This window comes from Pleurodeles waltl, chromosome 10, assembly GCF_031143425.1.
Source record: "Pleurodeles waltl isolate 20211129_DDA chromosome 10, aPleWal1.hap1.20221129, whole genome shotgun sequence".
Taxonomy (NCBI): Eukaryota; Metazoa; Chordata; class Amphibia; order Caudata; family Salamandridae; genus Pleurodeles; species Pleurodeles waltl.
The window spans coordinates 934,645,292-934,661,807 of record NC_090449.1 but is presented as its reverse complement, the minus strand read 5'-3'; the positions used below and the strand labels follow the sequence as shown (position 1 = coordinate 934,661,807).

Here is a 16,516-nt window from a genome sequence, read left to right as displayed (position 1 = left end):
GAGGCATGTGGGCATATAGGGCCAGATGTGTGAAACAAAACCTTAGCAAATCGCAAATAGCGATTTTTAAGAAATCACTATTTCTGAGTCGCAAAATACAATGTAACAAATTTGCGATTCGGAAACAGCGATTTCTTAAAAATTGCTAATGCAAATTGTGAGGTCCAAATACCGAATCGCAAAAAGATTTGCGATTCGGTATTCGAAAATCGAAAATCGAGCAGGAAGTGAGTCAGCCCAAGCTGTTTGCAGGTACCACACCCACAGGAGCAGCAGAGAGTCACAGACCAGCCAGCCCCAGGGAGCAAGTTTGTGAGCAAGCCAGGACCTGACATCAACATGGCCAATGCTGCTAATGGGAAGGAGAAGGGAGAGAGGAAGAAGAAGCTGAAGTTCAGTGAGCAAGAATTGGAGGTGCTCACTGAGGAGGTGGTGAGGAGCCATGACTGGCTATGTGGGAAGAGCTCACTCTAGGTACCAGAGAGTGAGAAGCAAAAACTCTGGGCTGACATCTAGACCAAAATCTGCGCAGTGGGGGTTGCACAGCACTCAGTGGAGGAGATACGAAAGAGGTGGTACAACCTGCGTTCCTGTGCCAAGGAGAGGGTGGCCAGCAGGCGAAAGGAGGCAAGGAGCACAGGAGGCGGACCATCCACCCAGACACTTTCCACCCCCATGGAAGACCTGGTGGAGTCCACTCTGCTTCCAGCAGCTGTCAGTGGGGTCACTGACATTGACACGTCCGGCACACCCAGCACCAATAAAGGTAAGTCCAATAATGATATGTAACCCCATATGTGTATGAACAAATGCCCCTTAGGAAATAGCAAGTAGTGCAAACCATTGTGATAAGTACCCCATTCCACATCTTAGATGCGGCACAACAATGCCTCATGGGAGTGGTAGTCCACAACCCAGAGCTGAAATTAGCACATTGAATGCAATTAAGTAGAGCGACACCCAGAAGAACACAACACCTAGTACATAGTGATACGATGTAAGTGTACATTTATTAACACTATGCCACATTTGATGATACATACATAAATTACATGGTGCACATTGTTGTTGTAGATGGCCCAGGCCCCGCAGCAGCAGAATGTGTCATTGTGGGGGATGCAGAAACTCAGCCTTTGTCTGACTCCAACACCAGCGAGTCATTGTGTATTGCGACAATCAGACAGAAGACAAGGGTGTTTCCTCTCCCCGATTTGAGCCTGGACTCCAATGACATGCGGGATGAAGGCCACACTCCATCCCCAGAAGCCAGTTCCACTGGAAGGCAGCAGTCCCTGCCCCAGCGTAACTTAACTCCGTGCAGGAGGCCTCACGATGCAGGCACACAGCACACAGATGTAGGTGAGGGCCCATCATTCTTTAGTGGCCTGGAAGCATCAATGCTCAAAGTGCAGCGCCTGCAAAACAAAAACATGAGGGCAATGCACAGACAGATGCAGGCACACAATGCCAATATGGGGGTGGCTGCACAAGCATTTGGAGTGTCTGAATACTAACATCTGCAAGCTGCATGAGGGACAGCAAACAGCTGTGGAGAACACCAGGGAACTGACCAATGCCATAAAAGAACTCTGTACTGAGATCAGGCATGAGCGAGTTAGCCACCGCAGGCATGAAAGGCGATTCATGGGAATGTTCAGTAAATCGGCTAGCTACATCTACTGCCCTGATATCAAGGCGTGCTGTGTCCGCAAAGTTGGAGGCAGCACATAGCAGTCGGGATGTTGCCCAGGGATTGGTCCAAATTACCAACGTTCTGGATGCTATGCTGGCAACACGCAGTGCTACACCCAGTGAAATGGGAGTTGGGGATACTGAGGAGTCATCTGGCCTCAGCAGCCTTGCAGTGCCCATGATGGATCCTAGGCGTCGCAGTGCGAGGCACAGTACTGCCTCTGAGCCTGATACAAGAGGTGCCGGTGAGGCCACTGCGCACTCAAGTGGAATGCGTGGTCGTAAGAAGTGACATTGATGGCCACAGGGGACTAACTTCACATGTAGAATTACAGTAAACTATGATGACAATAGTGCAACACTGTAAATGGCTCATGTATGACTCATGTGTATTGCTTTGTCCTAGTGACACGTATGTTACCTGAAGTCAAGGTAATAAAGGTGCTAACTACCAGAATACATGTCAGTGAGGTTGTGTTGTCATAACTTACATCTAAAATGGTTGTGCGTGATGTCAGCACGCCTTTGCCTGCCCCCTGCTGCACTGGTCCTGTCTGCTGGCTGTAGGGGTGGTATGGGATCATCATCTTCATCTGAGTCTGACTCCGATATTTCCACAGGTATGCCCCTGGTGGTAGCTATATTGTGCAAGATCGCACATGTGGCCACTATTCTCCAGGTCGTGTCCGGGCTGTACTGTAGTGCCCCTCCACTTTTGTGGATGCACTGGAAGTGAGTCTTCAGCAGGCCAAAGGTGCGCTCCACCACGTTGCGGATTGCCCTGTGTGCTGAATTGTATCTCCGCTCTGCTGGTGTTGCAGGATTTAGGTAGGGCGTCATCATGTAGGTGCGCACTGCGTAGGCACTGTCTCCTGGAAGGAACAGAGGGTATAATGAGAAGCTGAGCCATCTGACGTCAAACTGCCATCAATGCACCAGTGAACAGAGGGAAAATACGTAGTAGATATCCTTCATCAAATTCCCCAGCTAGCAGTTTTGTGTGAATCCCGCTGTGGCAAAAGATGTACGAATCATGTGTGCTCCCTGGGTACCTGGCCACAAGATCAGTTATGATATAAGAGGCATTGCATATCACCTGTATATTCATTGAATGTTAGTATTTACGGTTGCGGTACACATACTCTGTGGCCGATGGTGGACAGATTGCAACATGTGTCCCATCTATGGCACCTAGGACATGGGGGAACTGTGCTATCTGGTAGAAATCTATTTTTGTCTGCTGTATTTCCTGTGGGGTGTTGGGGAATTTAATGTACTTGTGCATCCTGCTCAGCATGGCGTTTAGAACTGCATTGAAAAATCTAGAGAGGACACTCTGTGATACCCCTCCAGCTGTTGCTATGACCCCTTGATAGCTCCCTGAGGCAAGTAGGTCCAGGGAGCATAATACCTGCACATGGGTGGGTATGCTATTAGTCCTGTGTATTGTGCGCTGCAGTATGGGTTGTAGCTCAGCTATCAGTTCAAGTATCATGGCTGAGCTCAACCTGTACTTCTCAAAAATGTCCTCCTCAGTCTGGTCAAAAAGGGTAATGCGCACTCTGAAAATGCACTCCTGTCTCCTCCTCCCTCTCCTCAAACCTGCCAAGATCCTCATTCTCCTCATTATGACGTAGAGTGCAGCCATTGTGGAAAAGAGTCTGAGGCATTCTGGGCCTCTTTATATAGGTTGCACCTGGTTACCACCTGGTTTCAATCCGTGGTAATTTGCATGTGCAAAAGGTCATTCTGCGAAAATTCGCAATTTGGGAATTTTTTATGCATCGAATTGCGACATGGTTTTGCGTGTTGCATTTTGTGTCTCGCAATTTGTGACGTGAAATACCGAATCTGAATTTGCGAGTTGCTATTCGGACTCGCAATTTGCGATATGCTATTAGCGATTCGGTATTTCATGTCGCAATTGCGAAACGCAAACATGGAACTCCGCAAAGTGGCAAAAAAACTCCACCGCTCTATGCAGAGTTCTGCTAGTGGGCAGAGTTCTCTGTTGCGCCAGTTTAAATTGCATTTGACATCACATGCAACGCAAAGTACGTACTCGCGTTCAAGATCTCACACAAATGACACCACACAGTGCACAAAGGTGTGGCCATCTTGTTTCTCACTCTGATTATGGTGCTGGGACATCTACTTCAATCTTCCCTCAAACTTTGTAATCCTCTACCCCATACTTCATCTACCCCTATTTTTTATTTATTGTATTAGTGTTTCTTTTTGTGCCTCAGTACTTTTACGTTGTTTTCTTTTCTTTTGTGTGTTATATGACTTTTTGTATTTTGTTTATTTTTCCCTGATTTCCTTCCTTTTCCTCCTTATTCTTTTCTCCTACCCTACCCACCCAACACCATGGTAGAGCAGTAGGGCAACAACACCTGCCTGCCTTGTAGGCAGCACCGCCGTCATGGGTTGCAATCTTGGCCGATCTTCTGAGAGATGGAGATGGCAGCACTTGTGTTTATGCACAGCTTCTCCTCCATACTGGTAGCAGGAGGCAGGCCTGGGAGCGGTTACCCCCTGTGGGGGCATCGGCAACACTGGGCTAGGTTGTGCTGGTTGATCAGGGCCACCACTCAGGTCCAAAACACCACCCAGCAGCTGATGCACCGCTGGGTGGATATTATCGACTGCGAGCAGGACCTGCTAGGCGTGGAGATCCCGGGGCTTAGTGAGTATTATATTTTTATTGTTTTTGTGTTCTACAATGGTCACTTTATTCTGAATAGCATGCTCATCCACTCAGAGATAAGTTATGTTTAGTTTACGTTAAGAAAGATTATTATTTATTATGTGACCCAGTTAGAGCTAGGCAAGTGATCAGTGCTACATCATTGATTTTTATACTTATGGGCAGGCACTCGCTTTGGCTGATGTTTAAGAAGCCATTGCAATGCAGACTCCTCTGTCCTCCTCCTAACTCCATAGTGAATTAGTGATATGAGGGAGCTAGCATTCTCTGTCACTTTATGTAGCGTGTACAGTCCCAAGCAATTTCATAGTGATGCAAGTATACATGCTTTGCACAAAGGGAAACTGAGTTGGTCTATCAAGGGTCTTGAGAAATAAGAATGTAATGAAAGATTCTCCATTGCAATGCAATAAGTTCTAAATGTACATTTTCTATTTTTCTTAAGGAAATTTGGAATAGGGATTTTAGGAGTATAGCCAACTCAACGATAGTTGATCATACTAGTATAGTACCATAGGCAATCTGATTTAAGTGCAATGTTATTGAATTTGTCTGTTATATTATAATATTGTGGAGACTAACAGTAACAATAATGTTTATTTTGTGTCTTCTTTCTAATCTTACATCAGCTCCTAAGGGCAAAAAGAAGGGCACTGTACTGGCAGGTCCATCAGGAGCTTGGGAGTTGCCGAACACCAGCACCGATTATGATGCCTCTACTCATCCCAGTCAGTCCTCTCCTCAGTTCACAGAGCGAAGTGAGTACTAGGCCTCAGAGTCTTCACGATGATCAAGGGTTCTCTTTGAAGTTGAGAACTTTTTCCTTTCTAGTCCTTCCCTGAGTCCTAGTCCCAAATCGAGCAAGGAAGACTTGTGAAGTGCACAACTGTTGAAGAACACATAGAGAAACAGAACAAGGGTATTGTTTTGTGTAGATTTATCTTTGGTAACTAAAGTGACTGGTTTGTTACAAGGAACCAGAGAAAAGGGATAGAATTTGCAAGTACATTTCACTACTTTTGAAAGGCCATACACTTTCAGGAAACAATTATCACCCATCAGCCCCCAAACGTTGCAAATCAACAGAAACAAGTTTACAATTTTGTTCAACTAGCTCCCTCACTGTCAGCCACCACATACATGGGTCATCACTCACAAATTCACAGTCACAGTCAATCAATATACCACCACTCATTGGTGCAATAGTTATTTAGTTACCTCTTTCAATCCAAGCATGGTGGTTGAACAAAATACCTCCTCTTTGACGGTATTCACACATTGGAATCAGACATTGGCACTGGCAGTCTTTTAATCAATGCTCTTCCAGGGAAGCCCTGCTAGGTTATGTAAAAATAGAAGATGCAATGGCATGTGAGGGAGGCAGGCAGTTTTCTCAAATGTCCTGAAGGGTATTTTGGGGCTTTTTCACTGCACATGGATCCAACACCAATCTGGGCTTGTATATGACTATGGTGGGGCAGCACAAATCCAACACAAGCATGATTTTGCACTGGCTTTTTTTTTTGCAAACAAAGAAACAGAAAAAGAAGCTGAACGAGAAATAATGAAAAAGTTCTGTGGTGGCACTGGCATGCTCAATCCCAGAAGTAGAGTTTGTTCTCAAACTCTGGTGGATCACCCAGAAATTGGTCAGCTAACACGGTTGATTCGGACCAATCATCTTCTTCCTCCTGTGGTGTTTCAGGAATGGTGTAATCAGGTGGTATGAAATGCTGGTTCATTTTGATCATGGTCAATCTCACCACGTTTTGAGGAGACAGACTAATCCTTCTCACTGTAAGAACTCCACCAGCTGCACTGAACACACATTCAGCAGACACGTTCGTTACAGGATAAGCCAGAAACTTTATTGCCAGCCTGATGAGCTCTGGAAATTGGCATATCTTCCCATACCAGTACACCAGTGGGTTTTGATCTGCATACACCTCTTTTGGGTCATCCAGATATTCCTGGAACATCCTCTAAACAGTTATTGGTTTTGCCACCTGCTCTACCACCTTTTATTCCATCTCTGCAGTGGACTTAGGACCTGCCACTTGAAGCCAAGCCAATGCACAGGTTGGGTCTGATTCTTCTTTTGCTGTTGTCACTGGTTTTCTTGTTGGTGGGATTGGCGGATGTGAGAGAAGACTGCCCTCTCTTGAAGTTGAAGGTAGCACCCCCACAACTGTGGAGAGGGACTCTTAGTTCCAGCAGTTCTTCTTCTGGTTCTCCTGCTTGCTCAATGATCCACCTCTTGTATTGTGAAACACCGCTTCAAAAAAAGGAATGACAACAGGAAGCATTTTTGTAGCAAGGATCAAGTAGGCTGGCACAGATGTACTCTTTGGACGAGATTATGTCATTTTGCAGCCTTGCATTACAAGTCAAGCGATAATTTAGGCTAGTAACCAAGGCATGCGCTTCTGTGTTTTTGTTCACACCCCTGAATACGAACCTTTCAGACACCTTCTTTAGCTGCTCCTATAGCAGATGCAACAACGGGATAGCTTGGCCCATTGTAATGTCCTCCTTGCTAACTACCTGTGTGAAAACCTCCAAAGGAAGTAGCATCTCTGTGAGGCATTTGACTAGGCACCATTTGGCCGCATCCATGGTCATAGCTCTCGAGGGGGCGTGGCCTGACGCCCTGGCGGTCGCAGCCTCTCCGTGAGGCTCCCGCTCCAATCTCCCCACCCTCGGGTTCACGATAGCCAAATCTACCCCAAACGAGAAAAACGAAGAGCAGAAGGTGTAGTGACCCCCACCCCCAGTCGCACCAAAATGAGATTTGGAGTTCGGAAATCTCTTTACTGAGCGCTGAAATGAGCCGAGGGGATTCTGTGGCAGAAAAGAAGATGGCGGCCGCTACAAGCATAGAGCGGGAGGAGGAAGAGACCCTCGCCGCCCTTGCCGCTAACCTTCCGACTCACCCCCAGCCTGCTGCGTCGGCGATGGCGCCCGGACGTGACGAGGCCTGCTGGAGGGACGGAACTCCGGAGCACACTGGTCCCGGCGTGCCTGACCATGTCGAGGTGAGCGGCGCTTGCCCACGGCCCAATTCAGAGCGGGAGAGAGCGGAGCTCCGCTACTAACTTGAAAACCGGGAACATAGCATACGGAGCCCCCGGCTTGGAGCCCTTGATAACCGGCCTCGGGGGCTCCCACCTGCGGACCCAGCTGGACGCCTCTGGAGGTGCTTGGAGGTAGGGCCTTGCGGCAGAGGTGCCGGAGGGAGACCCCAGATTGCAAAGAATTCATTGAGCCCCCTAGTGCTTACTACTGCCCAGAGATCACAAAGGGTTCCGGATCCTGGCGTGGTCGAATTCCACAGCCCTGCACGGAGCGAGAGACCCCAGAGGAGACCTGAACCGGTGAGACCTACCGCGTTGGAGGGAGTTGCACGTGCCTATAGAACCCCAGGGGGAAAAAGAAAAAGCTGAGCGCTAAAGTCCAGTTCGGGGGGCCGGGAACGAAGTTGGCGGAGCCACCCGGCCGGAAATCCCAGGAGAATGGACCCCGAGGTCCCCTTCCTACAAGCTCAAAAATACACCAGCAGAGGCACATAAAAGTCAGACAAATCAAATGCGTTGCCAAGGGGAAGCCACGGCTAATAAAGTAATACACCCCCAATATTGACAATCTCCTGGGGGGAAAACAGAGATCCAAATCCCAGAGAAAATCACCTCCTAACCTCAACACGAGAGAGGGGCACAGGGCCCACATAAGAACTAAGAACAACCCTCCCAGACCTTTTGTAACCCCAAGAGGAGCTAGTAGGTTTTATGGACAGCATCAGACTCTGCCTCCTCTCTTGGGCAAATAACACTGACCTGTCGGAAAACCACTCTCATTGAGCATATCTACAGTTCTGTATAATGGGCAAAACGGGCAGACGACACAACACAGACTGCAATACTGGCCATCCCGCCAAGGCGTTGTCGGAACAAGAGAATCCGATGAAACTTGCTCCAGGAGAAGGGAAGGAAAAAGAAGAACCTACCCTCCAAGACGTGATGCAAGCCATAACTACCTTCAGAGTTTCCCTAGAAGGGAAAGTAGATGCATTGACAACTGGCCTTACAGTGCTCAGGGATGGCCATCGCCGCCTGGCAGAAAAAGTGAATACCACAGATAAGCAATTGGAGGAACTGCGGCCTGAAATAAAAGATAATTCCAAACTAACACGTCAAATGGAGAAACGAATCAGAGAATTAGAACTAAGGGCTGAAGACGCCAAAAATAGATCACAGCGAAACAATATCCGAGTCATAGGGTTACCCGAATGTTCTGAAGGGTCAAGCCTGGTAGAATTCCTTGAACAATGGCTTAAGGAGAAAGTGACAGACGATGGTCTATCCCAGTTCTTTGCTATAGAAAGAGCCCAAAGGGTCCCAACACCCCCCGCCAGGAGTTCCTCCTAGACCAGTAATAGCCAGATTGCTCCATTACAGAGATAGGAATTACCTACTAAGCCAAAGCAGGAAGAAAGTAGATTGCATGTTTGACAACCACGTGATCCGTATCTTCCCTGATTTCTCTAAAGAAGTACAGAGACAGAGAGCATCCTTTAGGGAAGCCAAACAAAAACTCCATAAAATGGGGGTTCATTACGGGATGTTGTTCCCGGCCAGATTAAGAATAGTAACCACATCTGGCGCGCAATTCTTCAACACGGTGGAAGAGACTTAGAGCTGGATCAACGCACAACCAACCGGAGATAAGAACCACAGTCCCGAAAAGCATCACTCGGACCGCAAAGGAAAACAAAATAATTCCAGTAGACGGAACAGCCCATCCCCTCTAGAAATTCTGAAAGAAAGACAAAAAGCTATGGCGGCGGCTGCTTCCCTCAGCGGCTCAGATCACGGATCCCCCAAACAATCCCAAAACGACATAGAACAATCTGAATCGGAGCAAGAATCGGAACTCGAGCTCGCATCGGACAAGCAGGGTCCAGATGTGACGCCGGGAACTTCAGACATCATCATCTGATGGACAATCAGGAAATCATAACCGCAGAGACACAAAAACCTGAGGAAGAAAATGCATGCTACACCTATATCCAAATCAATGACCGTTGACCATGCTGCAGAGTAACCCGCCAGGCTACAAATATCTGCACTGAACACAGAATTGGGGGTATGAAATCCCAGTATGATAACCTCCCGAGGGTCGGGAGAGGATGCTTTGCTATGCTCTCGACTCCACCTCAGAGCACCACCCACATTGATGGACTGGTTAACGTTTTTTCACTAGTTTGGGTGAGAGAGGTTTCTACTTTTGTCCTGGGGTTGGGGAGTTGGGTAACCACAGTTTTGGGGATTACTATGGGTTTAGATAAGTTTCCGAGAACCCTTACTAAAACGAAGGATTTGCTCATGGATACCAATAGCATGAAGGAGAGACATGCAAGCCTCTACCCCTTGGGGCTCACCCTGACCAGGGGGGAAAAGTTATCAAAATGACAACGCCAAAATCATACAAGTTCCTTACATGGAACATCAGGGGTATGCACTGATTGGTTAAGAGATACAAGGTCTCATCATACCTACAGAGGAGGGGAATTCAAATAGCCATGCTCCAAGAAACCCACTTGACACAGACAGAGGGTAAGGCCCTCCAGAAAAGATGGAGGGGTCATACATACTATACCTACTATTCTGCATATTCGAGAGGCACTCTGTTTGGATCTGAGCGGGAGTTCCCTTCCAAATATCAGATAACTTTATAGACCCTGAAGGGCGATTTGTGGCAGTCAAGGGCAGATTAGAGGACAGGGAATTGGCCTTGATTAATGTATATGCACCCAACACTGATCAGGGAGAATTTCTTACACGACTAACTAATTTACTAGCATCGTACTTACAATCCTCAGTGATACTGGGGTGAGATTTTAACTGCGTGGGAGACCCTAACATGGACAGATCACACCCTCCCCTGCCCAACTCCCCCCTGGTGAGAACAGCTCAACAATTCTCCACCTGGCAAACAAATTGGGGCCTAATTGATGCCTGGCGTAGATTGCACCCCACTTTTAGAGACTACTCTTTTTTCTTGCGTCTTCATGAACTACATGTAAGATTAGACGCTTTCCTCTGCTCACCTGATGTATACTCACAAATTCCAGACACAGAATATCTGTCCCGCACACTCTCTGACCACAACCCTCTTTTATTAACTCTGAAATGAGGATATATTGTTCCCCGTATCCCCACGTGGAGGCTCAAGCCCGAACTATTAGAAGATGCCTCCTTTCGGGCTGAGCTCCGCCAAAGTATGTTGCAATATTTTTAGGACAATGACGCAATGACGCAGCCACTGCTAATCCACTGGTGGAATGGGGTGCCTTCAAGGTGGTAATGCGTGGGAAGTGCATAGCAGAGACAGTGGGGGTACGCCAGACCTTATTGGGTGACACGGAACGAGCTGAGGCCAAATTAAGGGAGGCAGAGAAAGACAGACCTGCTAACCCTCACCTACAAAACACAATGCAGGACCTTAGGAACGAGGTAGCTCATTGCATTGAACACCTTAGATGCTTTGATTGCAAAAATTACCTCAGGGCGGGCAGACTCCTCGCGTGGGTGGTTTCACAATCCGATAGATCTCCCCCCATTATGGACTTGACCTCGGATATGGGGACCCACCTATACGAACCAGAACAGATTAATACCCAGTTTATGCCATTTTACGAGGGCTTATACAAAAAAAGACTCAATCTTAACAGAGAACAAACTGAAGACTATTTAACGGAATTACATTTAAAATCTTTAGACCCTGAACTCACATAACCATTTGAAGGGAACGTCACACTAGCCAAAATTATTGAGGCCATGAAAGGAATGGCCAGAGGAAAATCGCCTGGCACAGACAGCTTCCCTATCGAATTTTATACTACCTTGGCGGATATCCTTTCTCCGAGATTAGAAAATATATATAATACCGCTACGGACCAGGGCCTATTGCCGGAATCCTCCCGCGAAGCACTTATAGTTCCCCTTCTCAAGCCAGGCAATGACCCAACAAGGGTGGGAGCTTATAGACCTCTCTCCATGTTGAACCTTGGCTATAAAATCCTTAGTAAGATCCTGACATCCAGACTCCTCCCACTGATGCCCTCCCTGATACAGCCCGACCAGGCAGGATTCATACCAGGGCGCAGAACAGCTGGGAATATCTGTAGACTAATAGGTATCATGAGAGACCTGGCTCCCAATGCCACGTCTTCGGGTATTTTAGCAGTAGATATAGAAAAGGCTTTTGATAGCCTGGATTGGGATTTCCTCTACACAGTTATGTCCAAACTCGGACTTGGACCCGAATATATCACCTGGGTGAAGCTACTCTATACTGACCCCTCTGCCAGAGTCTGCACAGGACACACAATATCCAACATGTATAGAGTTGAGTGCGGAACGAGACAGGGTTGCCTCTCTCTCCTCTATTGTTTGCCCTGGCAATGGAACCACTGGCTGCTGCGGCTAGAGCGGGAGAGGGAGGACCAGGTATACAAGCTAGGGGCAAGAGACACCATATAGCCCTCTATGCAGACGATCTTTTAATATTTATGGAGGATATCCAAAGAGGTCTACCACTAGTACATCTAATGCTTTCCAGCTTTGAAGGTCACTTGGGATTAAAAGTGAATTGGGATAAAACAGTTTTGTTCCCACTTAAAGAACAGCAGTTACCACCCCTGAACTTAGGTTTGGTTAGATGGTCACCGAACGGGATCCCCTATTTAGGAGTGAAAGTTTACCATGACTCCCAGGATATTCTAGATGGCAATATTGGTGGCACAATCCTTTCCATAAAAACTGTTATGGCATTCTGGCAAACTCTGCCACTATCAGTGGCTGGACGAATTGCGATTCTTAAAATGATTGTGTTGTCGAGATTGCTATACCATTTCTCAGTACTTCCGATCTGGATTCCTAAGACCCTTTTTAAGGAACTGGATACCATGGTAATTTCATTTATACGGGGAAAAGGTAGGAGGAGAGTGGCCCTGACAAAACTCCAAAGGCAATCAACGATGAAGGCATGGCAGCCCCTGACTTTGAGACCTCCTATCTGGCGGCACAACTACAATGGTTGGCCCACTGGATCTCAGACAGAATAATTGCAAAAATGAATGCGTGGGTATCCACCCACAGGAGGCTAAGCTGTTTGGGATACTCCTGGGGACCCCTGGTGTTGGGAAGCAAGATTCTCCAGAATTAAAAATCCTAGCCTGGTGCTGGAAGACCTTTCTACGCAGGAACAGAGTAGAAACTCCTCACTCCACGGAGCTTCCCCTTATGTCCTTGCAAGCAATAACGTGGGGAGGCGCTCGGCTTGAGCTAGAAGATTGGTCGGAAGCCGGGATTAACACAGTGGGAATGCTTTTTAGGGATAACAAACTGATATTGTTCGAGACCCTCAGGACGAAATATGACATTCCAGCGAGACACTTCTTAATGTATGGGGCATTAAAGGCCAACATTTATAAACACTGGCGAAAGAAGGGCGCAGAACCCCGTTCACAAGCGATCTGTACATATCTAACATCCCCAAATGATAAATCTAAAGTAGTTTCAACGCTCTACGGGCTGATGAGAGCAGACAGTATAGCACCCTTGATTTCTCTCAAACAAAAGTGGGAAAAAGATCTCAGCCGTGATATCCCGGAAGAAAAATGGGGACACATCTTGAGGAACCTTCCCAAAGCAACCTGAAACGCTAGATTTAAACTTATACATTTTTACGTACTGCACCAAGCCTACCTGACCCCAGCCCGCATAAATAAGTACTTTGGTAAAATTACAGAGTGTTGCCCGAGATGCGGGTTGATCAGCTCTGAGTTCAGCCACATGTTCTGGGATTGTCCTACCCTGGTACCCTTTTGGGCGGAGGTTTGCCGGACCCTGACGCACCTACTGAGTTGGAAAGTGACCTGCTCCTTGGATAACTGTCTCTTACACGCCTTTACTCACTCAACTAAACACAAAACCACAGATAGATTCCAGGACTTAGCTTTAACATTGGCTAAGTGAGAGATTCCATCCAAGAGAAAAATCCCTGGGGCCCCAGAACACCAGCTTGGAAAAGCGAATTACTTAAATGGGCAAACGCGGAGGGAATGCTTCTCCAACGGGAAACTAGGAGAGGGATCAGACCTCCGGAATTGTCAGAGGGATAGGAAGTAATAATGGATACACTTAGAGCAGAAACAGCGCCCTAAGGTTCCCTCAGTTAGTAACAACACGGGCAGGATAACAAACGATAACAGGGGACATGGCTCTCAGCTGTTAATCAAAGGCCAGAATACACACCCAAATCTATGTTGACAAAATAGTAGACCAAACTCTACCTAAATATATCTAATTACTTTTGAAACATTACATGAGTCCCTTAGGGAACACTATCAATGTTGGAACATGGTTCTCGGGCAAAGGGGTTAGGGAGGGGCCGGGAGGGGGGTTTGTTATTATTGTTGTTAATATTAATTCTGCTTAAACATTTAGATGCTACCAAGCCAGATTGTTCGATGACATTGCTACACAGATAAAACATGTGTACGAATTGTACCGCTGAGGGAACATATGTATGAGAAGTATCAACAATGTTAAAATCCTAATAAAATCTGGTTTAAAAAAAAAAATCCATGGTCATAGCTCTCCCAGTTGCATCAGCTCCTCTTTCAATGACAAAGGCCCTCATTATGACCCTGGCGGTCGGTGATAAAGTGGCGGCAATACCGCCAACAGCCTGGCGGTAACTGCTGTCAAATTATGACCATGGCAGAAAGACCTACGAAAGACAGCCAATGTACCACACCGACCGCCAAGGCAGAAACAACAGCCACCACAGTGGTAGCCGCCTACAGCCAGGCAGAAGTCAGTGTTCCACCCACCATATTACAACAACAGAATCTGCCACCTTTTCCGTGGTGGTATCAACGACATCAAAAGCCTGGCAGAAACACAGCTCAGAAGTGAAACACAGGGAAGAACTACGCTGCCATGGAACCATAACTGCATGTTTTTCCTATGATATTCTACGTTCTGCTCCACCATGAACACCAATGTCGTCGAAGACGATGACCGTGAGTACAGCCACCTAGCACACAAGGGAGGGGGGGAGGAAAAAGAGAGTGACACGCACACGCACAGCAAACCCTCCACACACACACACCATACACACAAGAAGATGCATTACAAAAACAATTTGACCCTGTAACTCGGCTGAATAATGCAAGGACAAAATTATTTCACCAAAGTGTTTGTAAGAAGATCAATGCAGTAGAAATAATGTTAGGCAAAATAATAGATATATACATATGTACTGAAAAAGGGACACAGCCCAGTCCTCAATTTTTGTGGGCCACATGGCCACAGGCCAAAGTCCAAGGCCACACATGTCACCTGCTTCAACACGGAGAGAACACTGCAAGGGCATCAATTGGTAAATAGGCAGGCACCTCAGGGGGATGGGGGTTGGGGGGCACCTCAGCCGGGAGATGTAACAAGACCATTGGTTCTGGAAGGGGCAACATGCCATGCACTTCATTCTGGGGAGTGACGGACCACAGTCTCTCAGGTGGGTGTCATACCCACTGGTTCTGGAGGGGAAAACGTGCCCTGTGCTTCATCCTGGGGAGTGTAAGGCCACCGTCTCTAATGTGGGTGTCATCTCCACTGGTTCTAGAGGGGGCAACCCTGCCCTGTGCTTGATCCTGGGGAGTGATGGGCCACAGTTTTTCAGGTGGGTGTCATAGCCACTGGTTCTGGAGTGGACAGGCCACACAGCAGCCCATGGAGGCAGGACTACACACCGTTATCAGCGGTGACAGCTGCACAGTGGTGGTGCTGCTGGTGGGGGGAGGCTCCTGCCCATCCCCTGCAACCTCGGAATGCTGCACAACCATGGTTGGTGGTGGGGGATCCATCACACTTCCTGGTCCAGGCTCCTTGCTCTTCCTGCCTGCTGGTGCTGGATCCTTGCTCTCCTTGCCTGCTGGTGCAGGCTCCTTGCTCTTCCTGCCTGCTGGGGCAGTCTCCTTGGCCTTTTGTGTGGCAGGTGCAGGCTCCTTGCCCTTCTTGCCGGCTGGGGCAGTCTCCCTCCCCTTTAGGCTGGCTGGTGCAGGCTCCTTCCCCTTCAGTAAATGTAGCCTGGATCCCTTTCCGCCACAATGGGGTGCGGTTAGGACTGGGCCCATGGACTGTGTGGCTGAGGTTCTTCGCTGGGTTTGTGATACCCTGGCCATACGTGCAGGATGGGGGGGGGAGGGAAGAGGTCAATGGTGGACAGGAAAACTTTTCTTAGGGACATTGGGGTGGGAAGAGGGAGAAGGAAGGGAGTGGAGGATGAGGGAGTGGTTTTTAGAGGTGTCTGCTGCTTTTGGGTACAGGTGCATGGGCTGTATGCTGTTGTGAAGTGTATGGCTGTTGGGTGTCTGAGTGCTTTCGTTTGTTTACCTTAGGAGGTGGGGACAGACACAGTGGGAGAGGATACAGGAACATGTGCATGGCTGTTGTGGAGGTGTCTGCCAGTGAGGTGTGTGGTCTGCTTGGTGTGGTGATGATGTTGGTAGTGGATGGTGATTTAGTACATGCAGGTGTGAGGCTCCTTGCTCTTCCTGCCTGCTGGTGCTGGATCCTTGCTCTTCTTGCCTGCTGGTGCAAGCTCCTTGCTCTTCCTGCCTGCTGGGGCAGTCTCCTTGGCCTTTTGTGTGGCAGGTGCAGGCCCCTTGCCCTTCTTGCCAGCTGGGGCAGTCTCCCTCCCCTTTAGGCTGGCTGGTGCAGGTTCCTTCCCCTTCAGTAAATGTAGCCTGGATCCCTTTCCGCCACAATGGGGTGCGGTTAGGACTGGGCCCATGGACTGTGTGGCTGAGGTTCTTCGCTGGGTTTGTGATACCCTAGCCATACGTGCAGGATGGGGGGGGGAGGGAAGAGGTCAATGGTGGACAGGAAAACGTTTCTTAGGGACATTGGGATGGGAAGAGGGAGAAGGAAGGGAGTGGAGGATGAGGGAGTGGTTTTTAGAGGTGTCTGTCTGCTGCTTTTGGGTACAGGTGCATGGGCTGTATGCTGTTGTGAAGTGTATGGCTGTTGGGTGCCTGAGTGCTTT

General features: G+C 48.1%; 1 protein-coding gene across 2 annotated transcripts in view; it reads left to right on the top strand.

Moving 5' to 3' along the window:
* Nucleotides 1–16,516, top strand: part of LOC138260842 (tachykinin-like peptide) — a 171,899-nt gene that overhangs the window by 82,732 nt on the left and 72,651 nt on the right. The window contains exon 4 of one of the 2 annotated variants that reach the window (XM_069209265.1): nt 5,032–5,160. The exons of the other annotated variant lie outside the window; for it this stretch is intronic. Coding sequence (XP_069065366.1) covers nt 5,032–5,160 — 129 coding nt within the window. The remainder of the gene's footprint in view (nt 1–5,031; nt 5,161–16,516) is intronic. 2 annotated transcript variants of the gene reach the window in all.